The sequence below is a fragment of the Taudactylus pleione genome, unplaced genomic scaffold, assembly GCF_031769625.1.
Source record: "Taudactylus pleione unplaced genomic scaffold, aTauple2 ptg000433l, whole genome shotgun sequence".
Lineage (NCBI taxonomy): Eukaryota > Metazoa > Chordata > Amphibia > Anura > Myobatrachidae > Taudactylus > Taudactylus pleione.
Genome location: NW_028284835.1, coordinates 943,840 through 970,825, shown reverse-complemented (window position 1 = coordinate 970,825; position 26,986 = coordinate 943,840). Strand labels below are relative to the sequence as shown.

Sequence of the window (26,986 nt, the reverse complement as noted above, 5' to 3'; positions counted from 1 at the left end):
TATCATGTGTCACATTGCAGTGTCTGTATGCGCTATATCGTGTGTCACATTGCACAGTGTGTATGCACTAAATCGTGTGTCACATGGCACAGTGTGTATGCGCTATATCATGTGTCACATTGCACAGTGTGCATGCGCTATATCGTGTGTCACATTGCACAGTGTGTATGCACTATATCGTGTGTAACATGGCACAGTGTGTATGCGCTATATCGTGTGTAACATTGCACAGTGTGTATGCGCTATGTCGTGTGTAATATTGCACAGTGTGTATGCACTATATCGTGTGTACTATTACACAGTGTGTATGCACTATATCGTGTGTAACATGGCACAGTGTGTATGCACTATATCGTGTGTCACATTGCACAGCGTGTATGCACTATATCATGTGTCACATTGCAGTGTCTGTATGCGCTATATCATGTGTCACATTGCAGTGTCTGTATGCGCTATATCGTGTGTCACATTGCAGTGTCTGTATGCGCTATATCGTGTGTCACATTGCACAGTGTGTATGCACTATATCGTGTGTAACATGGCACAGTGTGTATGCGCTATATCGTGTGTCACATGGCACAGTGTGTATGCGCTATATCGTGTGTAATATTGCACAGTGTGTATGCACTATATCGTGTGTAACATGGCACAGTGTGTATGCGCTATATCGTGTGTAACATGGCACAGTGTGTATGCACTATATCATGTGTCACATTGCAGTGTGTGTATGCACTATATCGTGTGTAACATTGCACAGTATATATGCGCTATATCGTGTGTCACATTGCACAGTGTATATGCGCTATATCGTGTGTCACATTGCACATTGTGTATGCACTATATCATGTGTAACATTGCACAGTGTGTATGCACTATATCGTGTGTCACATTGCAGTGTGTGTATGCACTATATCGTGTGTAACATTGCACAGTGTGTATGCACTATATTGTGTGTCACATTGCACAGTGTGTATGCACTATATCATGTGTCACATTGCAGTGTGTGTATGCACTATATCGTGTGTAACATTGCAGTGTGTATGCACTATATCGTGTGTCACATTGCAGTGTGTGTATTCACTATATCGTGTGTAACATTGCACAGTGTGTATGCACTATATCGTATGTAACATTGCAGTGTGTGTATGCGCTATATCGTGTGTAATAATGCACAGTGTGTATGCACTATATCGTGTGTAACATGGCACAGTGTGTATGCGCTATATCGTGTGTAACATTGCACAGTGTGTATGCACTATATCATGTGTCACATTGCACAGTGTGTATGCACTATATCGTGTGTAACATTGCACAGTGTGTATGCACTATATCATGTGTCACATTGCACAGTGTTTATGCACTATATCGTATGTAACATTGCAGTGTGTGTATGCGCTATATCGTGTGTAATATTGCAGTGTGTATGCACTATATCGTGTGTAACATGGCACAGTGTGTATGCGCTATATCGTGTGTAATATTGCACAGTGTGTATGCACTATATCGTGTGTAACATGGCACAGTGTGTATGTGCTATATCGTGTGTAACATTGCAGTGTGTGTATGCACTATATCGTGTGTAACATTGCACAGTATATATGCGCTATATCGTGTGTCACATTGCACAGTGTGTATGCACTATATCATGTGTAACATTACACAGTGTGTATGCACTATATCGTGTTTCACATTGCACAGTGTGTATGCACTATATCATGTGTCACATTGCAGTGTGTGTATGCACTATATCGTGTGTCACATTGCACAGTGTGTATGCGCTATATCGTGTGTCACATTGCACAGTGTGTATGCACTATATCGTGTGTCACATTGCAGTGTGTATGCACTATATCGTATGTAACATTGCAGTGTGTGTAAGCACTATATCGTGTGTCACATTGCACAGTGTGTATGCACTATATCGTGTGTCACATTGCACAGTGTGTATGCGCTATATCGTGTTAGCATTGCACAGTGTGTATGCACTATATCGTGTGTAACATTGCAGTGTGTATGCGCTATATCGGTTGTCACATTGCACAGTGTGTATGCACTATATCGTGTGTAACATTGCAGTGTGTGTATGCGCTATATCGTGTGTAACATTGCACAGTGTGTATGCACTATATCATGTGTAACATTGCAGTGTGTATGCACTATATCGTGTGTAACATTTCACAGTGTGTATGCACTATATCATGTGTAACATTGCAGTGTGTGTATGCGCTATATCGTGTGTAACATTGCAGTGTGTATGCACTATATCGTGTGTAACATTGCAGTGTGTATGCACTATATCGTGTGTCACATTGCAGTGTATGCGCTATATCGTGTGTCACATTGCACAGTGTGTATGCGCTATATCGTGTGTCACATTGCACAGTGTGTATGCGCTATATCGTGTGTCACATTGCACAGTGTGTATGCGGTATATCATGTGTCACATTGCACAGTGTGTATGCACTATATCATGTGTCACATTGCACAGTGTGTATGCACTATATCGTGTGTAACATTGCACAGTGTGTATGCACTATATCATGTGTCACATTGCAGTGTGTGTATGCACTATATCGTGTGTAATATTGCACAGTGTGTATGCACTATATCGTGTGTAACATGGCACAGTGTGTATGCACTATATCATGTGTCACATTGCAGTGTCTGTATGCGCTATATCGTGTGTCACATTGCACAGTGTGTATGCACTATATCGTGTGTAACATTGCACAGTGTGTATGCACTATATCGTGTGTAACATTGCACAGTGTGTATGCACTATATCATGTGTCACATTGCAGTGTGTGTATGCACTATATCGTGTGTAATATTGCACAGTGTGTATGCGCTATATCGTGTGTAACATGGCACAGTGTGTATGCACTATATCATGTGTCACATTGCAGTGTCTGTATGCGCTATATCGTGTGTCACATTGCACAGTGTGTATGCACTATATCGTGTGTAACATGGCACAGTGTGTATGCGCTATATCATGTGTCACATTGCACAGTGTGTATGCGCTATATCGTGTGTCACATTGCACAGTGTGTATGCACTAAATCGTGTGTAACATGGCACAGTGTGTATGCGCTATATCGTGTGTAATATTGCACAGTGTGTATGCGCTATGTCGTGTGTAATATTGCACAGTGTGTATGCACTATATCGTGTGTACTATTACACAGTGTGTATGCACTATATCGTGTGTAACATGGCACAGTGTGTATGCACTATATCGTGTGTCACATCGCACAGCGTGTATGCACTATATCATGTGTCACATTGCAGTGTCTTTATGCGCTATATCATGTGTCACATTGCAGTGTCTGTATGCGCTATATCGTGTGTCACATTGCAGTGTCTGTATGCGCTATATCGTGTGTCACATTGCACAGTGTGTATGCACTATATCGTGTGTAACATGGCACAGTGTGTATGCGCTATATCGTGTGTAACATTGCACAGTGTGTATGCGCTATATCGTGTGTAATATTGCACAGTGTGTATGCACTATATCGTGTGTAACATGGCACAGTGTGTATGCGCTATATCGTGTGTCACATGGCACAGTGTGTATGCACTATATCATGTGTCACATTGCAGTGTGTGTATGCACTATATCGTGTGTAACATTGCACAGTATGTATGCGCTATATCGTGTGTAACATTGCACAGTGTATATGCGCTATATCGTGTGTCACATTGCACAGTGTGTATGCACTATATCATGTGTAACATTGCACAGTGTGTATGCACTATATCGTGTGTCACATTGCAGTGTGTGTATGCACTATATCGTGTGTAACATTGCACAGTGTGTATGCCCTATATCGTGTGTCACATTGCACAGTGTGTATGCACTATATCATGTGTCACATTGCAGTGTGTGTATGCACTATATCGTGTGTAACATTGCAGTGTGTATGCACTATATCGTGTGTCACAATGCAGTGTGTGTATGCACTATATCGTGTGTAACATTGCACAGTGTGTATGCACTATATCGTATGTAACATTGCAGTGTGTGTATGCACTATATCGTGTGTAACATGGCACAGTGTGTATGCGCTATATCGTGTGTAACATGGCACAGTGTGTATGCACTATATCGTGTGTCACATTGCACAGTGTGTATGCACTATATCGTGTGTAATATTGCACAGTGTGTATGCACTATATCATGTGTCACATTGCACAGTGTGTATGCACTATATCGTATGTAACATTGCAGTGTGTGTATGCGCTATATCGTGTGTAATATTGCAGTGTGTATGCACTATATCGTGTGTAACATGGCACAGTGTGTATGCGCTATATCGTGTGTAACATGGCACAGTGTGTATGCGCTATATCGTGTGTCACATTGCACAGTGTGTATGCACTATATCGTGTGTAACATGGCACAGTGTGTATGCGCTATATCGTGTGTAACATTGCACAGTGTGTATGCGCTATGTCGTGTGTAATATTGCACAGTGTGTATGCACTATATCGTGTGTAATATTACACAGTGTGTATGCACTATATCGTGTGTAACATGGCACAGCGTGTATGCACTATATCGTGTGTCACATTGCACAGCGTGTATGCACTATATCATGTGTCACATTGCAGTGTCTTTATGCGCTATATCATGTGTCACATTGCAGTGTCTGTATGCGCTATATCGTGTGTCACATTGCAGTGTCTGTATGCGCTATATCGTGTGTCACATTGCACAGTGTGTATGCACTATATCGTGTGTAACATGGCACAGTGTGTATGCGCTATATCGTGTGTAACATTGCACAGTGTGTATGCGCTATATCGTGTGTAATATTGCACAGTGTGTATGCACTATATCGTGTGTAACATGGCACAGTGTGTATGCGCTATATCGTGTGTCACATGGCACAGTGTGTATGCACTATATCATGTGTCACATTGCAGTGTGTGTATGCACTATATTGTGTGTAACATTGCACAGTTTATATGCGCTATATCGTGTGTAACATTGCACAGTGTATATGCGCTATATCGTGTGTCACATTGCACAGTGTGTATGCGCTATATCGTGTGTAACATTGCACAGTGTGTATGCACTATATCGTTTGTCACATTGCAGTGTGTGTATGCACTATATCGTGTGTAACATTGCACAGTGTGTATGCACTATATCGTGTGTCACATTGCACAGTGTGTATGCACTATATCATGTGTCACATTGCAGTGTGTGTGTGCACTATATCGTGTGTAACATTGCAGTGTGTATGCACTATATCGTGTGTCACATTGCAGTGTGTGTATGCACTATATCGTGTGTAACATTGCACAGTGTGTATGCGCTATATCGTGTGTAACATGGCACAGTGTGTATGCGCTATATCGTGTGTAACATTGCACAGTGTGTATGCACTATATCATGTGTCACATTGCACAGTGTGTATGCACTATATCGTGTGTAACATTGCACAGTGTGTATGCACTATATCATGTGTCACATTGCACAGTGTGTATGCACTATATCGTATGTAACATTGCAGTGTGTGTATGCGCTATATCGTGTGTCACATTGCACAGTGTGTATGCACTATATCGTGTGTAATATTGCAGTGTGTATGCACTATATCGTGTGTAACATGGCACAGTGTGTATGCGCTATATCGTGTGTAATATTGCACAGTGTGTATGCACTATATCGTGTGTAACATGGCACAGTGTGTATGTGCTATATCGTGTGTAACATTGCACAGTGTGTATGCACTATATCATGTGTCACATTGCAGTGTGTGTATGCACTATATCGTGTGTAACATTGCACAGTATATATGCGCTATATCGTGTGTAACATTGCACAGTGTATATGCGCTATATCGTGTGTCACATTGCACAGTGTGTATGCACTATATCATGTGTAACATTGCACAGTGTGTATGCACTATATCGTGTTTCACATTGCACAGTGTGTATGCACTATATCATGTGTCACATTGCAGTGTGTGTATGCACTATATCGTGTGTCACATTGCAGTGTGTGTATGCACTATATCGTGTGTAACATTGCACAGTGTGTATGCACTATATCGTGTGTAACATGGCACAGTGTGTATGCGCTATATCGTGTGTAACATGGCACAGTGTGTATGCACTATATCATGTGTCACATTGCACAGTGTGTATGCACTATATCGTGTGTAACATTGCACAGTGTGTATGCACTATATCATGTGTCACATTGCACAGTGTGTATGCACTATATCGTATGTAACATTGCAGTGTGTGTATGCGCTATATCGTGTGTCACATTGCACAGTGTGTATGCACTATATCGTGTGTAATATTGCAGTGTGTATGCACTATATCGTGTGTAACATGGCACAGTGTGTATGCGCTATATCGTGTGTAATATTGCACAGTGTGTATGCACTATATCGTGTGTAACATGGCACAGTGTGTATGTGCTATATCGTGTGTAACATTGCACAGTGTGTATGCACTATATCATGTGTCACATTGCAGTGTGTGTATGCACTATATCGTGTGTAACATTGCACAGTATATATGCGCTATATCGTGTGTAACATTGCACAGTGTATATGCGCTATATCGTGTGTCACATTGCACAGTGTGTATGCACTATATCATGTGTAACATTGCACAGTGTGTATGCACTATATCGTGTTTCACATTGCACAGTGTGTATGCACTATATCATGTGTAACATTGCAGTGTGTGTATGCACTATATCGTGTTTCACATTGCACAGTGTGTATGCACTATATCATGTGTCACATTGCACAGTGTGTATGCACTATATCATGTGTCACATTGCAGTGTGTGTATGCACTATATCGTGTGTCACATTGCACAGTGTGTATGCGCTATATCGTGTGTCACATTGCACAGTGTTTATGCACTATATCGTGTGTCACATTGCACAGTGTGTATGCACTATATCGTATGTAACATTGCAGTGTGTGTAAGCACTATATCGTGTGTCACATTGCACAGTGTGTATGCACTATATCGTGTGTCACATTGCACAGTGTGTATGCGCTATATCGTGTTAGCATTGCACAGTGTGTATGCACTATATCGTGTGTAACATTGCAGTGTGTATGCGCTATATCGGTTGTCACATTGCACAGTGTGTATGCACTATATCGTGTGTAACATTGCAGTGTGTGTATGCGCTATATCGTGTGTAACATTGCACAGTGTGTATGCACTATATCATGTGTAACATTGCAGTGTGTATGCACTATATCGTGTGTAACATTTCACAGTGTGTATGCACTATATCATGTGTAACATTGCAGTGTGTGTATGCGCTATATTGTGTGTAACATTGCAGTGTGTATGCACTATATCGTGTGTAACATTGCAGTGTGTATGCACTATATCGTGTGTCACATTGCAGTGTATGCGCTATATCGTGTGTCACATTGCACAGTGTGTATGCGCTATATCGTGTGTCACATTGCACAGTGTGTATGCGCTATATCGTGTGTAACATTGCACAGTGTGTATGCACTATATCATGTGTCACATTGCACAGTGTGTATGCACTATATCATGTGTCACATTGCACAGTGTGTATGCACTATATCGTGTGTAACATTGCACAGTGTGTATGCACTATATCATGTGTCACATTGCAGTGTGTGTATGCACTATATCGTGTGCAATATTGCACAGTGTGTATGCACTATATCGTGTGTAACATGGCACAGTGTGTATGCGCTATATCGTGTGTAACATGGCACAGTGTGTATGCACTATATCATGTGTCACATTGCAGTGTCTGTATGCGCTATATCGTGTGTCACATTGCACAGTGTGTATGCACTATATCGTGTGTAACATGGCACAGTGTGTATGCGCTATATCATGTGTCACATTGCACAGTGTGTATGCGCTATATCGTGTGTCACATTGCACAGTGTGTATGCACTATATCGTGTGTAACATGGCACAGTGTGTATGCGCTATATCGTGTGTAACATTGCAGTGTGTATGCGCTATGTCGTGTGTAATATTGCAGTGTGTATGCACTATATCGTGTGTACTATTACACAGTGTGTATGCACTATATCGTGTGTAACATGGCACAGTGTGTATGCACTATATCGTGTGTCACATTGCACAGCGTGTATGCACTATATCATGTGTCACATTGCAGTGTCTTTATGCGCTATATCATGTGTCACATTGCAGTGTCTGTATGCGCTATATCGTGTGTCACATTGCAGTGTCTGTATGCACTATATCGTGTGTAACATGGCACAGTGTGTATGCGCTATATCGTGTGTAACATTGCACAGTGTGTATGCGCTATATCGTGTGTAATATTGCACAGTGTGTATGCACTATATCGTGTGTAACATGGCACAGTGTGTATGCGCTATATCGTGTGTAACATGGCACAGTGTGTATGCACTATATCATGTGTCACATTGCAGTGTGTGTATGCACTATATCGTGTGTAACATTGCACAGTATGTATGCGCTATATCGTGTGTAACATTGCACAGTGTATATGCGCTATATCGTGTGTCACATTGCACAGTGTGTATGCACTATATCATGTGTAACATTGCACAGTGTGTATGCACTATATCGTGTGTCACATTGCAGTGTGTGTATGCACTATATCGTGTGTAACATTGCACAGTGTGTATGCACTATATCGTGTGTCACATTGCACAGTGTGTATGCACTATATCGTGTGTCACATTGCAGTGTGTGTATGCACTATATCGTGTGTCACATTGCAGTGTGTATGCACTATATCGTGTGTCACATTGCAGTGTGTGTATGCACTATATCGTGTGTAACATTGCACAGTGTGTATGCACTATATCGTATGTAACATTGCAGTGTGTGTATGCGCTATATCGTGTGTAATATTGCAGTGTGTATGCACTATATCGTGTGTAACATGGCACAGTGTGTATGCGCTATATCGTGTGTAACATGGCACAGTGTGTATGCGCTATATCGTGTGTCACATTGCATAGTGTGTATGCACTATATCGTGTGTAACATGGCACAGTGTGTATGCGCTATATCGTGTGTAACATGGCACAGTGTGTATGCGCTATATCGTGTCACATTGCACAGTGTGTATGCACTATATCGTGTGTAACATGGCACAGTGTGTATGCGCTATATCGTGTGTAACATTGCACAGTGTGTATGCGCTATGTCGTGTGTAATATTGCACAGTGTGTATGCGCTATATCGTGTGTAATATTACACAGTGTGTATGCACTATATCGTGTGTAACATGGCACAGTGTGTATGCACTATATCGTGTGTCACATTGCACAGCGTGTATGCACTATATCATGTGTCACATTGCAGTGTCTTTATGCGCTATATCATGTGTCACATTGCAGTGTCTGTATGCGCTATATCGTGTGTCACATTGCAGTGTGTATGCACTATATCGTGTGTCACATTGCAGTGTGTGTATGCACTATATCGTGTGTAACATTGCACAGTGTGTATGCACTATATCGTATGTAACATTGCAGTGTGTGTATGCGCTATATCGTGTGTAATATTGCAGTGTGTATGCACTATATCGTGTGTAACATGGCACAGTGTGTATGCGCTATATCGTGTGTCACATGGCACAGTGTGTATGCGCTATATCGTGTGTCACGTTGCACAGTGTGTATGCACTATATCGTGTGTAACATGGCACAGTGTGTATGCGCTATATCGTGTGTAACATGGCACAGTGTGTATGCGCTATATCGTGTGTCACATTGCACAGTGTGTATGCGCTATATCGTGTGTAACATGGCACAGTGTGTATGCGCTATATCGTGTGTAACATTGCACAGTGTGTATGCGCTATGTCGTGTGTAATATTGCACAGTGTGTATGCACTATATCGTGTGTAATATTACACAGTGTGTATGCACTATATCGTGTGTAACATGGCACAGTGTGTATGCACTATATCGTGTGTCACATTGCACAGCGTGTATGCACTATATCATGTGTCACATTGCAGTGTCTTTATGCGCTATATCATGTGTCACATTGCAGTGTCTGTATGCGCTATATCGTGTGTCACATTGCAGTGTCTGTATGCGCTATATCGTGTGTCACATTGCACAGTGTGTATGCACTATATCGTGTGTAACATGGCACAGTGTGTATGCGCTATATCGTGTGTAACATTGCACAGTGTGTATGCGCTATATCGTGTGTAATATTGCACAGTGTGTATGCACTATATCGTGTGTAACATGGCACAGTGTGTATGCGCTATATCGTGTGTAACATGGCACAGTGTGTATGCACTATATCATGTGTCACATTGCAGTGTGTGTATGCACTATATCGTGTGTAACATTGCACAGTTTATATGCGCTATATCGTGTGTAACATTGCACAGTGTATATGCGCTATATCGTGTGTCACATTGCACAGTGTGTATGCACTATATCATGTGTAACATTGCACAGTGTGTATGCACTATATCGTGTGTCACATTGCAGTGTGTGTATGCACTATATCGTGTGTAACATTGCACAGTGTGTATGCACTATATCGTGTGTCACATTGCACAGTGTGTATGCACTATATCATGTGTCACATTGCAGTGTGTGTGTGCACTATATCGTGTGTAACATTGCAGTGTGTATGCACTATATCGTGTGTCACATTGCAGTGTGTGTATGCACTATATCGTGTGTAACATTGCACAGTGTGTATGCACTATATCCTATGTAACATTGCAGTGTGTGTATGCGCTATATCGCGTGTAATATTGCACAGTGTGTATGCACTATATCGTGTGTAACATGGCACAGTGTGTATGTGCTATATCGTGTGTAACATTGCACAGTGTGTATGCACTATATCATGTGTCACATTGCACAGTGTGTATGCACTATATCGTGTGTAACATTGCACAGTGTGTATGCACTATATCATGTGTCACATTGCACAGTGTGTATGAACTATATCGTATGTAACATTGCAGTGTGTGTATGTGCTATATCGTGTGTAATATTGCAGTGTGTATGCACTATATCGTGTGTAACATGGCACAGTGTGTATGCGCTATATCGTGTGTAATATTGCACAGTGTGTATGCACTATATCGTGTGTAACATGGCACAGTGTGTATGTGCTATATCGTGTGTAACATTGCACAGTGTGTATGCACTATATCATGTGTCACATTGCAGTGTGTGTATGCACTATATCGTGTGTAACATTGCACAGTATATATGCGCTATATTATGTGTAACATTGCACAGTGTATATGCGCTATATCGTGTTTCACATTGCACAGTGTGTATGCACTATATCATGTGTAACATTGCACAGTGTGTATGCACTATATCGTGTTTCACATTGCACAGTGTGTATGCACTATATCATGTGTCACATTGCAGTGTGTGTATGCACTATATCGTGTGTCACATTGCACAGTGTGTATGCGCTATATCGTGTGTCACATTGCACAGTGTGTATGCACTATATCGTGTGTCACATTGCACAGTGTGTATGCACTATATCGTATGTAACATTGCAGTGTGTGTATGCACTATATCGTGTGTCACATTGCACAGTGTGTATGCACTATATCGTGTGTCACATTGCACAGTGTGTATGCGCTATATCGTGTTAGCATTGCACAGTGTGTATGCACTATATCGTGTGTAACATTGCAGTGTGTATGCGCTATATCGGTTGTCACATTGCACAGTGTGTATGCACTATATCGTATGTAACATTGCAGTGTGTGTATGCGCTATATCGTGTGTAATATTGCAGTGTGTATGCACTATATCGTGTGTAACATGGCACAGTGTGTATGTGCTATATCGTGTGTAACATTGCACAGTGTGTATGCGCTATATCGTGTGTAATATTGCACAGTGTGTATGCACTATATCGTGTGTAACATGGCACAGTGTGTATGTGCTATATCGTGTGTAACATTGCACAGTGTGTATGCACTATATCGTGTGTAACATTGCACAGTGTGTATGCACTATACTGTTTGTCCGGAAGTTGAAGGGAAATCCTTGACGACATCACATCGTTTGCAAGTCATCTAGTGTGTAGTGGCCATTACTTCCAGAGTCATTGTAAAATTTTATCACTTTCCCAAATAAGGGAAAAAAACATGCCCAAATAAGGGGAGACAACATGCCCAAATAAGGGGAAAAAACATGCCCAAATAAGGGAAAAAAACATGCCCAAATAAGGGGAAAAAACATGCCCAAATAATGGGAAAAAACATGACCAACAAACAATCCACAATCACAACAAAATTAAAAAACTTGCTACAACAAAAATAACCCACAATCGCCACTTTAACAGTTGCTATATTCGCTGCAACAAAAACAAACCACAATAGCTGTAGCAACCACCCACACTCACAGCAGCAGCAAAAAAATCAATCGTGACTACAGCCCACAATCGCCGCATCAACAGTTGCTACAATCGCTGCAAGAAAAACAATCCACAATCGCCGCAAAAATTGAAACAATTGCCACAACAACCCGTAATCTCTACAACAAAAGCAGCAGACTATAATCTCCACAACAACAGTTGATGCAACCACTGCGACAACCAACAATCGCAACAGCTTATAATCACCACAATCGCCACAACAACCCGCAATTGCCGCAACAAAAGTTGCCACAATCGACGCAACAACAACAACAATCCACAATCGCTGCAACCACCCACAATCACAGTAACAGAAAAATCAATCGCTTCTAGAAAAACAACCCACACTCGCCACAATTACAACCCACAATTGCTGCATCAACAGTTGCTACATTCGCCATAACTACAAAAACAATCCACTATAGCTGCAACAACCAACCACAATCGCCACAACAGTTACCACAATAACCCACAATCTCTACAACAACAAAAGCAACAACCTATAATCTCCACAACAGTTGATGCAACCACAGCGACAACCATTAAATACAACACCTTATAATCACCACAATCACTGCAACCCCCAATCGCTGCAACAACAAAAACAATCCACAATCACCGCAACCACCCACAATCACAGCAACAAAAAACATTAATCACTACCACAAAAACAACTCACAATCGCTGCATCAACAGTTGCTACATTCGCCACAACTACAAAAACAATCCACTATAGCTGCAACAACCAACCACAATCGCCACAACAGTTGCCACAATAACCCACAATCTCTTCAACAACAAAAGCAACAACCTATAATCTCCACAACAACAGTTGACGCAACCACAGTGACAACCATTAATTACAACAGTTTATAATCACCACAATCACTGCAACTACAACAACCCCCAATCGCTGCAACAACAAAAACAATCCACAATCGCCGCAACCACCCACAATCACAGCAGCAAAAAACATCAATCGCTACTACAAAAACAACCCACAATTACAACCCACAATCGCTTCATCAACAGTTGCTGCATTCGCCACAACTACAAAAACAACCACAATCAGTTGCCACAATAACGTACAATCTCTACAACAACAAAAGCAACAACCTATAATCTCCACAACAACAGTTGACGCAACCACTGCAACAACCATTAATTCCAACAGTTTATAACCACAATCGCCGCAACTACAACAACCCGCAATCGCCGAATCAACAGTTGCTACATTCGCCGCAAGAAAAACAATCCACAATAGCAGCAACAACCAACCTCAATCGCCGCAACAACTGCCACAATAATAACCGCAATCTCTACAACAACAAAAGCAGCAACCTATAATCTACACAACAACGGTTAATGCAACCAAAGCGACAACCAACAGTTACAACAGCTTATAATCACCACAATTGCACAACTACAACCCCGCAATTGCCACAACAAAAGTTGCCACAGTATGCGCAACAAAAACAATCGGCAATCACCACAGCAACCACCCACAATCACAGCAACTAAAAAAACAATAGCTACAACAAAAACAACCCACAATCACAGCAATTACAACAACCCACATAAGCCGAATCAACAGTTGCTACATTTCGCTACAACAACAAAAACAATCCACAATCGCTGCAACCACCCACAATCACAGCAACAAACAACATCCATCACTACTAAAAAAACAACCCACAATCGCCACAATTACAACTCACAATCGCTGCATCAACAATTGCTACATACGCCACAGCTACAAAAACAATAGCTGCAACAACCAACCACAATCGCCACAACAGTTGCCACAATAACAACCCACAATCTCTACAACAACAAAAGCAACAACCTATAATCTTCACAACAACAGTTGATGCAACCACAATGACAACCATTAATTACATCTTATAATCACCACAATCACTGCAACTACAACAACCCCCAATCGCTGCAAAAAAAAACATCAATTGCTACTACAAAACCAATCAACAATAGCTGTAACAACCAACCACAATCGCCACAACAGTTGCCACAATAACAACCCACAATATCTACAACAAAAGCAACAACCTATAATCTCCACAACAACAGTTGACACAACCATAGCGACAACCATTAATTACAATAGTTTATATTCACCACAATCACTGCAACTACAACAACCCGCAATCGCTGCAACAATCAGAACAATCCACAAACAGTTGCTACATTCGCCACAACACCAACAATCCACAAATGTTGCAACAACCAACCACAATCGCCATAACAACCCACAATCTCTACAACAAAAGCAACAACCTATAATCTCCACAACAACAGTTGACACAATCATTAATTACAACAGCTTATAATCACTGCAACAACCCGCAATCGCTGCAATAATAGTTGCAACAATAGTTGCAACAATCCAAACGACAAAAACAATCCACAATCGTCGCAACAACCACCCACAATCACAGCAACAAAAAAAACATCAATTGCAACTAAAATAAAATCGTGGCAACAATTGCTACAACTGCCACAACAAAAAAAAACAAATTACAGTAGCCGGAACAATCAACCACAATCGCCACAAGAGATGCCACAATAACAGTCTATAATCTCCACAGCAGTTGTCAAATGAAAATAATTAATGACAAAAGCTTATACTCTCAACAATCGCTGCAACTACAACCCGCAATTGCCACAACAAGTTGCCACAATCGCTGCAACAACAAAAACAATCCAATCACCGCAGCAACCACCCACAATCACAGCAATAAAAAAAACCTAACAATTGCTACAACAAAAACAATCCACAATCGCCGCAATTACAACAATTTACAATCGCCACATCAACAGTTGCTACATTGGCCACAACAACAAAAACAATCCACAATAGCCACAACCACCAACCACAATCAAATGATAATCACAGCAACTACAACAACCTAAAATTGACACATCTGCCACAATCACAACAAACCTCAACTGGCGCAACAAAAACAACCAATCACGACAACATAAACAACTCAGTTATCATACACAAAACTTAGCACTGTTCTTGCTGTAAAAAAGCATTGTCAATGTGTCACACGGTGGCTGAGTGGTTGCCAAAGAAGTATTCAGAGGTAGCCACCAAGGCCCTCATTCAGAGCCACTCGCTATTTGCGGTCGTTCGTTCTAAAACAAGGGGTGGCTATTCAAATGAACCGTTCGCTGTTTGCGGTCTGTTCACGCCTCTATGTCTGAACGAGCGAACAAAACTTGCGTTCGTTTTTTGGAAAAATACGCCCCCTGGCCGCTCGCACCATACGTCATGTCCGCTATTTATTAGATTAATCGAGTACATCGACCAGGGTATGAACTGCTCGCTATTCTTGTGGTTGGTTTTTGTTACCACAATTTTGCGAGCAGTTCTGACTATAAAATAACTCAGTGACATGGTCAATGACGCTGCTGTTTTAAATATGCACACCCATAAAACGCCCGTTTTGACCTTTAAGCACGCCTGCGTTCTGATTTCCACTCCCCATTTTCAAGCACCTTCCCCTGTTACCACCCACATACGCCTCTTTCTGTCACTCAAAATAGCAGGCATTCGCTATTTTGCGAGCACATGAATTTCGGCCGCACTGACTGGTTAGCGCATGCATATAACGATCCGTACGCATGCGCAGTTGGGCTAACATCGCTCGGAACGAACAAGCGGCCGCTTACGAGCGGCTCTGAATCAGGCCCCAAGTTAGATAAATTCCTGCGACATACAGTACCACCTCCATATTAGAGGCTGCCACTATCACACAGTTAAACGCACTGATGCAGGTGAGTAGACGCAACATCCCTAAACACTGAGGCACGGACAGCAGATCTACAGAAACACACAACTGCCAGATAATACTACTTAAGCTGCACACGCACACACACACAACGATTTAGTAAATGAACGATTTTAGTAAACGATTTTTTGATAATTTTTTCAAGAGAAAAATTTATGGAAATCGTTCACTAAAATCGTTCATTTACTAAATGTAATGAATGATTTTTTTTTTAACTACAAACGATTGTTGCCTATTCCCTTACTGAAAATTGTTGAGTTGGTCAGTGTGACTGAACTACAAATGTGAACGTGCAAGAACGATAATCGTTTTAACTCAGAAAGTGAACGATTTTTTCAACGATTGAACGATATCGTTATCGATAATTGTTCAAAAAATCGTTGTGTGTGTATGCACCTTAAGGCTAAGCAGCTGCTGGAAAATGTAACGTTCATCACACAAGGGCAGGTCATTCCTGAGAAACTAGGCCACCAGGGAGCAGGGCCGGGCAGTGTGTTATAGCCTCCAGGAACCAGATATTAAAGCAATATTATTATCCTAGTTAGTAGTGTTATTACAGCATCCACCAGCACATACACTGTATAAGTGCCTCAGTCAGACCAGCACAGGATAGTAACGGATACAGGTCAGCGCAGATCCCCAGATAGGAAATCTTACTTATTCTACAGCTTTCATAACTAGGGAACTGTGCTAATACGGTATGTAGTTATGAGACCGGCGGACGCATAATACATAGGAAACGGTTGGCTGCTGATTATTAGTAACGTTACCCAATGCATTGGCTGGTCTCCACCACTGAGATCAAAGGGAAATGGTAAAACAGAATAAGGTCAATAGATGACGGTAATTGGGAGAAAGTATTTTACACTTGTTTAACCTTATAGCGGCGGTGACCTAAATTTCCAGCCTGTGTGTCAGAGCGTATGTAATAGGTTCTGACATTGGGCGGAATTCAATTCTTTTCATCCCCTATCGCGCCCGACGGAGCTATTCTATTCTTGCTCCTGTCGGGCGCGATCAGCTGCCAAGCGCTACATTTCAGCTCGCAGCCCCTGGGGGATGAGAGCTGAAATGTGCGAAAAATGACATGTTTGGGCGCCCAAACATCACTTTTCGCGATCGCGCCCAGCACTTTGGTCGGGGTTAGCCGTTTTACGCGGCTAAACCCGACCACTTTGGGTGCGATCAGCATGAAACGCTGGCACAATTGAATAGCGGCCCGCGATCTCCTGTCACTTTAGCTGGGAGATGCGGGACGCAAAATCAATTGAATTCCGCCCATTGTATAATAAATTATTAAAATAACTCTGGTCTGTACGAGACCCTGTATGAGGTTGTAGAGTAATAATAATTCTTAATAATAAGTGTGTGTTTTGCAAGCCAAAGAAATGATTTCAAGCATTGGTGTAAGTGTAGGTCACCTACGCCTGGCGGAGGCCGGGTACATACAGTGCACTACTGGTGCCGAGCGGCATGCAATCTGCGATGCAGAGAATTCAGCACGTGGGCACCAATACACTGGGTGGAATTCAATTGTATTCGCGGCCCGCATCTCCCGTCTAAAGTGACAGGAGATCGCGGGCCGCTATGCAATTGTGCCAGCTTTTCACGCTGATCGCACCCATAGAGGTCAGGTTTAGCCGCGTAAAGCAGCTAAACCCGACCAAAGTGCTGGGCGCGATCGCGAAAAGTGATGTTTGGGCGCCCAAACATGTCACTTTTCGCACATTTCAGCTCTCATCCCCCAGGGGCTGTGAGCTGAAATGTAGCGCTTGGCAGCTGATCGCGCCCGACAGGAGCAAGAATAGAATAGCTCCGTCGGGCGCGATAGGGGATGAAAAGAATTGAATTCCGCCCACTATGTCATCGTGCAGCTATTTCTAGACGGCCAATATGCGGCAGTCTTTCTGGCCGCACGTGTTTTACCTCTCTCGGCCTCGCGGTGTTCGCTAACCCTGCTGTACTGGACCCCCATCATAAAAGCTTCGTCCCCTCCAATGTACAACTCTGAAACAGTCTCCCACAAAAGCCTAATGCTCAGGATCCATCACTGAGCAAGCCCAGCTTCAGTCCCGCTTTTCAGGCCGCTCCCTACCTTCACTGTGTGAATCATTTCCTTGGTGAAACGATAGGGGTATAATATATTGTGTATCTTCACAGCCAGAGCGTCAGAGTTCTCACTGCTCACATCCACAGCCACCTGCCAAGGAGAAGACTAGCCACAGTAACTACAGGGAGAAGGTACAAGGGGGGCTCATTCACAATGGATGTCATGGCGAGGCTTACGCAGCTGAGCAATTATCGGCGGCCTGTACAGACGTCTGAGTTCATTACCGATGCCTCCCCGTGAGGATTATTCACAGTGTGAACGACAGGCAGGGACCATTTCTGGGTGACCTGGGGAGGTGGCAACTGAGACGCAGGCGTGTTGTGACCGTTCCTGCTGCCTTTCTCCGCCAGCATCTGTGATCCCATACACAGTTAAATGGTCTCCGGCGTCTCAGTTCCCGCTGCCATTGGGTTACTCAGAACGCCAATAATTTATTGATCTGTGGCCGAGCTTTGGACCTCATTCAGAGTCTCTCGCAAGCGCTGTGCGCTCGCAAGCGGCCCGATGCGGAGAAAGCGCATGCTTCGTTCTGCGCGTTCGCAAACTACCCTGTGTGATCGCAGCCCGCTCGCTCGCCCAGCAAACACAGCCCAGTGAGATGAGTGACATGAGAGCCCGTTTGTGGGTGGTAACAGGGGCAGGACACTAATAACGGGGGAGTGGAGGTGCGAACGCAGGCGTGCCTGAGTGTTCCAACGCCGTTTTTAAGGCGTGCATAATTATCAGCCAGCGTCATAGTACACGTCACATGCTTGTTTTTTACACTGAAATCCACGCAGTGCTTGCGGCAGGATAAGGCAACCACAAGCGCTGCGATCGCAACCGATGGTGCTCGATGTACCAATGTTTTAATACACTTCCTGGAGATGACGTGCGCAAGTGGGCGTCTCAACATAGGCTAATGGGTGTCAGCATACACAGGGCAATCGCCAAAGTGGGCGTGCTTATGCCTTCGCGAGCGATCGCTTCCCATGGCGTCACTTTGAAAAATTTGCATACGCTGGATGCGAGCGAGTGGCCGCTTGCGAGAGACTCTGAATGAGGTCCCTTGTCTTTCTGAACAGTCGCTTGGATTTGCATAGCCGCTTGTCGGCGCCTCAATACAAATCCCGGCAGCTGCGACACACTGTGTGTAGAAATTCGCAGCTGCAGCGCCAGTAGCCTCCATCTCTGAATCAGACCAGTATCAGTAACCAGTACAATCCTTAACCCACACAGCGGAGAGGACCAGTCTCTATGGAACATGCGGTATGTGGTCATCAGGTCTACAGTAATAAGGTAGGCAATGTTTAGGTAGACAATACAATTTAGACAGGCAATAGGTGGACAGGGTCTGAAGGTCGACACACTAAAGGTCGACTAGTAATAAGGTCGACAGGGTCAGTAGGTCAACACATAAATGGTCGACACATTTTCTATTTTATTTTCTGTTAGGGTTAGGCACCTACCCCGACTGTAAGGATTAGGCACCAGAAGGGAGAGGGTAAGCGTTAGGCACCAGGAGGGAGGGTTAGGCACCAGGAGGGAGGGGTAGGGTTAGGCGCCAGGAGGGAGGGTTAGGCGCCAGGAGGGACAGTAAGGGTTAGGCACCAGGAGGGAGGGTTAGGCACCAGGAGGGACAGCAATGGTTAGGCACCAGGAGGGAGGGTTAGGCACCAGGAGGGAGGGTTAGGGTTAGGCACCTACCCCGACTGTAAGGATTAGGCACCAGAAGGGAGAGGGTAAGCGTTAGGCACCAGGAGGGAGGGTTAGGTATCAGGAGGGAGGGGTAGGGTTAGGCGCCAGGAGGGAGGGTTAGGCGCCAGGATTGACAGTAAGGGCTAGGCACCAGGAGGGAGCGTTAGGCACCAGGAGGGACAGTAATGGTTAGGCACCAGGAGGGACAGTAAGAGTTAGGCACCAGGAGGGAGGGTTAGGCACCAGGAGGGACAGTAATGGTTAGGTACCAGGAGGAAGCGTTAGGCACCAGGAGGGAGGGTTAGGCACCAGGAGGGAGGGTTAGGTACCAGGAGGGACAGTAAGAGTTAGGCACCAGGAGGGACAGTAATGGTTAGGTGCCAGGAGGAAGCATTAGGCACCAGGAGGTACAGTATTGGTTAGGTACCAGGAGGAAGCGTTAGGCACCAGGAGGGAGGGTTAGGCACCAGGAGGGACAGTAAGGGTCAGGCACCAGGAGGGAGGGTTAGGCACCAGGAGGGACAGTAATGGTTAGGCACCAGGAGGAAGCGTTAGGCACCAGGAGGGACAGTAATGGTTAGGTACCAGGAGGAAGCGTTAGGCACCAGGAGGGAGGGTTAGGCACCAGGAGGGAGGGTTAGGCACCAGGAGGGACAGTAAGGGTCAGGCACCAGGAGGGAGGGTTAGGTACCAGGAAGGACAGTAAGAGTTAGGCACCAGGAGGGGTAGGGTTAGGCGCCAGGAGGGAGGGTTAGGCGCCAGGAGGGACAGTAAGGGCTAGGCGCCAGGATGGACAGTAAGGGCTAGGCACCAGGAGGGAGGGTTAGGTACCAGGAGGGACAGTAAGAGTTAGGCACCAGGAGGGACAGTAATGGTTAGGCACCAGGAGGAAGCGTTAGGCACCAGGAGGGAGGGTTAGGCACCAGGAGGGACAGTAATGGTTAGGTACCAGGAGGAAGCGTTAGGCACCAGGAGGGAGGGTTAGGCACCAGGAGGAAGCGTTAGGCACCAGGAGGGAGGGTTAGGCACCAGGAGGGACAGTAATGGTTAGGTACCAGGAGGAAGCGTTAGGCACCAGGAGGGAGGGTTAGGCACCAGGAGGGAGGATTAGGTACCAGGAGGGACAGTAAGGGTCAGGCACCAGGAGGGAGGGTTAGGCACCAGGAGGGACAGTAATGGTTAGGCACCAGGAGGAACGTTAGGTACCAGGAGGGAAGGTTAGGCACCAGGAGGGACAGTAATGGTTAGGTACCAGGAGGAAGCGTTAGGCACCAGGAGGGAGGGTTAGGCAACAGGAGGGACAGTAATGGTTAGGTACCAAGAGGAAGCGTTAGTACCAAGAGGAAGCGTTAGGCACCAGGAGGGAGGGTTAGGCACCAGAAGGGACAGTAATGGTTAGGTACCAGGAGGAAGCGTTAGGCACCAGGAGGGAGGGTTAGGCACCAGGAGGGACAGTAAGGGCTAGGCGCCAGGATGGACAGTAAGGGCTAGGCACCAGGAGGGAGGGTTAGGTACCAGGAGGGACAGTAAGGGTTAGGCACCAGGAGGGGCAGTAAGGGTTAGGCACCAGGAGGGAGGGTTAGGGTTAGGCACCAAGGGGAGGGTTAGGGTGAAGATTAGGGCTAGAAAAAAATAACCATGTGTCGACCATGTGTTAATAACCCTGTCGACCTTATGTCCCTGTCGACCTTACTAGTCGACCTTTAGTGTGTCGACCTACTGCCTGTCTAAATTGTATTGCATACTTTTTTATTGTAGACCTATTGATCCACACCCGGAACATGTGCATGCATCAAACCCCCTGCAGCTGCGGGACACAAATATACCCGTCCAATCATCAGTCTCAGACATCTGCGTTACAGGGTTCGGTATTTTATGTCAATATTACAGTGTCGGCATGATCATTTCAACATTCAGCATGTAAACACTGCTGAAATGTCGACATGGGCGGAATGTCAACAATGCCTTTTGCAGGCAAGTAACCCCCATGTAGACATTTTTCAGAATGTCAACATTTTATATGTTGACGTTCTGTCCATGTCGACTTAACTGTTGATTTTCTGGTGTCAACATAGTGAAAGTCGACTATATGACTGCATGCACTGTAACAATATAAACACCAAGATTTTTTTCACTGAGCTAAATGTGTATTTCACACAATTCCCTAGGTGAGAGCTCCATCCACATATATCTATATGTGTATATGTGCAATGGTCTGTCTACACTCACACTGCATTATCTCACATTATCTATATGTATATATGTGCAATGGTCTGTCTACACTCACACTGCATTATCTCACATTATCTATATGTATATATGTGCAATGGTCTGTCTACACTCACACTGCATTATCTCACATTATGTATATGTATATATGTGCAATGGTCTGTCTACACTCACACTGCATTATCTCACATTATCTATATGTATATATGTGCAATGGTCTGTCTACACTTACACTGCATTATCTCACATTATCTAGTCTTCATTCTAGCACCCTGCACCTGTCACAGCCCGTGCAGTTCCTCTTTCCTGCCTGGGGTGTCACCCTCTGCTCTGGTGTTTCTAGCACACTCTGGTCTGTATATCAGTAGATTATTGCATCAGCTGAGTGTGCTAGAAGCACCAGAGCAGGGTGACACCCCAGGCAGGAAAGAGGAACTGCACATGTTTGGACAGGTGCCTGGTGCTAGAATGAAGACTATCTATATTTGTTCCTTGGCAGAAAGTTATTGCAAGTGCTATGACAATAATCTAAGAGATATTAGGTCTGGTTATAATTCTGTGCTGTGCACAGGCCCCATATCTGTGATAAACCAGGATGGACGATCTGCAAGTCTTCCAGTGTTAAAGAAGCACTGCATTACTGTATATACAGGAGATATACTGTATATCGTATATATAATATGATGTAGCTCTGTGCCTGCAGGGGGGGCAGACTGCAAGTAAAGCGCATCCAATGTTACAGTATTTCCTCAACACATAAGTTTCTGATCAGTAAAAGACGTCTCAGCCATAAAACAAGGATCCCAGTACAGAAACCATATATAATAACGGCATCGCTCACCAGGGGAGGACGTGCAAACACCGGGTTTTTCCATTCCGAGTACAAGGACTGCAAAGGGCCGTTACCTGCAGCAGAAGAAACCGTTTCTAAATTGTGTATCATGCTTAATGCAGAATAACGGGGATCTGGTACTGTCCCTACCTCCGTGCTCTGCAGGGCCTCTCTCTGCACTGGGCCTGGGTACCAATGACATGATGACCTCACTCCTAAAAGGGTAACACTGGTACTGAAAGCCTAAACCGATGAGAGCTGGAGATCATTCAAAGGCACAACGAGCAATAGGAACTATATCAGTCACATTATTGTATAGGAACTATATTAATCTAATGTCGTCGCGCCCCAGGGCAGGCGTACAGAAGGGGGTCAGGTGGGCAAAATAAAGCGGACGCCTACAAAAATGCAATTCACTAAAATGAAATCATCTTTCTACTGCAATCATCATGCTGGCTGGAACGGGAAGGCTGTCCTATTATTTATTCCACTATTATCATAAATCTCAATTTATCCCAGTAATCTACATCGATATATATACAACTGAAATAACACAGCCAGGTACAAGGCCGCTACTCATCTCTGGAGTGATGCAGGACCTGTGTGTGTGTGTGTAGGCAGGACCTGTGTATGTGTGTGTGTGTGTGTGTGTGTGTGTGTGTAGGTAGTGTGCAGGCAAGACCTGTGTGTGTGTGTGTGTGTGTGTGTGTGTGTGTGTGTGTGTGTGTGTGTAGGTAGGTAGTGTGCAGGCAGGACCTGTGTGTGTGTGTGTATGCAGACAGGACCAGTGCGTCTGTGTGTATGTAGGCAGGACCAGTGTGTGTGTGTGTGTATGCAGGCAGGACCAGTGTGTGTGTGTGTGTGTGTGTGTGTGTAGGCAGGACCTGTGTGTGTGTGTGTGTGTGTGTGTGTGTGTGTGTGTGTGTGTGTGTGTGTGTGTGTGTGTGTGTGTGTAGGCAGGACCTGTGTGTGTGTGCAGGCAGGACCTGTGTGTGTGTGTGTGTGTAGGCAGGACCTGTGTGTGCAGGCAGGACCTGTGTGTGTGTGTGTGTAGGCAGGACCTGTGTGTGTGTGTGTGTGTGTGTGTGTGTGTGTGTGTGTGTGTGTGTGTGTGTGTGTGTGTGTGTGTGTGTAGGCAGGACCTGTGTGTGTGTGCAGGCAGGACCTGTGTGTGTGTGTGTGTGTGTGTGTGTGTGTGTGTGTGTGTAGGCAGGACCTGTGTGTGCAGGCAGGACCTGTGTGTGTGTGTGTGTGTGTATGTGTGTGTATGCAGGCAGGACCAGTGCGTGTGTGTGTGTGTGTGTAGGCAGGACCTGTGTGTGTGTGTGTGTGTGTGTATGCAGGCAGGATCAGTGTGTGTGTGTAGGCAGGACCAGTGCGTGTGTGTGTGTAGGCAGGACCTGTGTGTGTGTGTGTGTGTGTGTGTGTGTGTGTGTATGCAGGCAGGACCAGTGCGTGTGTGTGTGCAGGCAGGACCTGTGTGTGTGTGTAGGCAGGACCTGTGTGTGAGTGTGTAGGCAGGACCTGTGTGTGTAGGCTAGACCTGTGTGTGTGTGTAGGCAGGACCAGTGTGTGAGTGTGCAGGCAGAACCTGTGTGTGTGTGTGAGTGTGCAGGCAGGACCAGTGTGTGTGCAGGCAGGACCCGTGTGTGTGTGTGTGTGTAGGCAGGACCTGTGTGTGTGTGTGCAGGCAGGACCCGTGTGAGCAGGCAGGACCTGTATGTGCGTGTGTGTGCAGGCAGGACCTGTGTGTGCGTGTGTGTGCAGGCAGGACCTGTGTGTGCGTGAGTGTGCAGGCAGGACCTGTGTGTGTGTGTGTACGCAGGACCAGTGCGTGTGTGTGTGTAGGCAGGACCTGTGTGTGTGTGTGTATGCAGACAGGACCAGTGCGTGTGTGTGTATGTAGGCAGGACCAGTGTGTGTGTGTGTGTGTATGCAGGCAGGACCAGTGCGTGTGTGTGTGTGTGTGTAGGCAGGACCTGTGTGTGTGTGTGTGTGTGTGTGTGTGTGTGTGTGTGTGTGTGTGTGTGTGTGTAGGCAGGACCTGTGTGTGTGTGTGTGTGTGTAGGCAGGACCTGTGTGTGCAGGCAGGACCTGTGTGTGTGTGTGTGTAGGCAGGACGTGTGTGTGTGTGTGTGTGTGTGTGTGTGTAGGCAGGACCTGTGTGTGTGTGCAGGCAGGACCTGTGTGTGTGTGTGTGTGTGTGTGTGTGTGTGTGTGTGTGTAGGCAGGACCTGTGTGTGCAGGCAGGACCTGTGTGTGTGTGTGTGTGTGTGTGTGTGTATGTAGGCAGGACCAGTGCGTGTGTGTGTGTGTGTAGGCAGGACCTGTGTGTGTGTGTGTGTGTGTGTGTGTGTATGCAGGCAGGATCAGTGTGTGTGTGTAGGCAGGACCAGTGCGTGTGTGTGTGTAGGCAGGACCTGTGTGTGTGTGTGTGTGTATGCAGGCAGGACCAGTGCGTGTGTGTGTGCAGGCAGGACCTGTGTGTGTGTGTAGGCAGGACCTGTGTGTGAGTGTGTAGGCAGGACCTGTGTGTGTAGGCTAGACCTGTGTGTGTGTGTAGGCAGGACCAGTGTGTGAGTGTGCAGGCAGAACCTGTGTGTGTGTGTGAGTGTGCAGGCAGGACCAGTATGTGTGCAGGCAGGACCCGTGTGTGTGTGTGTGTGTGTGTAGGCAGGACCTGTGTGTGTGTGTGCAGGCAGGACCCGTGTGAGCAGGCAGGACCTGTATGTGCGTGTGTGTGCAGGCAGGACCTGTGTGTGCGTGTGTGTGCAGGCAGGACCTGTGTGTGCGTGAGTGTGCAGGCAGGACCTGTGTGTGTGTGTGTACGCAGGACCAGTGCGTGTGTGTGTGTAGGCAGGACCTGTGTGTGTGTGTATGCAGGCAGGACCAGTGCGTGTGTGTGAGTGTGCAGGCAGGACCAGTGTGTGTGCAGGCAGGACCCGTGTGTGTGTGTGTGTGTGTGTGTGTGTGTGTGTGTAGGCAGGACCTGTGTGTGAGTGTGCAGGCAGGACCTGTGTGTGTGTGTGCAGGCAGGACCCGTGTGTGCAGGCAGGACCTGTGTGTGCGTGTGCAGGCAGGACCCGTGTGTGCAGGCAGGACCTGTGTGTGCGTGTGTGTGCAGGCAGGACCTGTGTGTGCGTGAGTGTGCAGGCAGGACCTGTGTGTGTGTGCAGGCAGGACCTGTGTGTGTAGGCAGGACCTGTGTGTGAGTGTGCAGGCAGGAACTGTGTGTATGTGTGCAGGCAGGACCTGTGTGTGTGTGTGTGCAGGTAGGACCTGTGTGTGTGTGTGTGTGTGTGTGTGTGTGTGTGTAGGCAGGACCTATGTGTGCAGGCAGGACCCGTGTGTGTGTGTGTGTGTGTAGGCAGGACCTGTGTGTGAGTGTGCAGGCAGGACCCGTGTGAGCAGGCAGGACCTGTATGTGCGTGTGTGTGCAGGCAGGACCTGTGTGTGTGTGTGTGTGTGTGTGTGCAGGCAGGACGCGTGTGTGTGCAGGCAGGACCTGTGTGTGCGTGTGCAGGCAGGACCTGTGTGTATGTGTGCAGGCAGGACCCGTGTGTGTGTGCAGGCAGGACGTGTATGTGTGTGTGTGTAGGCAGGACCTTTGTGTGAGTGTGCAGGCAGGAACCGTGTGTGTGTGTGTGCAGGCAGGACCTGTGTGTGCGTGTGTGTGCAGGCAGGACCTGTGTGTGTGTGCAGGCAGGACCTCTGTGTGTGTGTGTGTAGGCAGGACCTGTGTGTGTGTGTGTGTGTGTGTGTGTGTGTGTGTGTGTGTGTGTGTGTGTGTGTGTGTGTGTGTGTGTGTGTGTGTGTGTGTGCAGGCAGGACCTGTGTGTGTGTGCAGGCAGGACCTCTGTGTGTGTGTGTGTAGGCAGGACCTGTGTGTGTGTGTGTGTGTGTGCAGGCAGG

The 26,986-nt window shown here is 45.6% G+C and overlaps 1 protein-coding gene across 2 annotated transcripts in view; it reads right to left on the bottom strand.

The window, feature by feature from the left end:
• Window positions 1-26,986, bottom strand: part of MLH3 (mutL homolog 3) — an 81,113-nt gene that overhangs the window by 35,282 nt on the left and 18,845 nt on the right. Inside the window, exons 3-4 of one of the 2 annotated variants that reach the window (XM_088447477.1) lie at window positions 23,084-23,148; window positions 18,322-18,426 (exon numbers count right to left, since the gene is read on the bottom strand). In XM_088447477.1, coding sequence (XP_088303603.1) covers window positions 18,322-18,426; window positions 23,084-23,148 — 170 coding nt within the window. The remainder of the gene's footprint in view (window positions 1-18,321; window positions 18,427-23,083; window positions 23,149-26,986) is intronic. The other variant, XM_088447478.1, reaches the window with a different exon arrangement.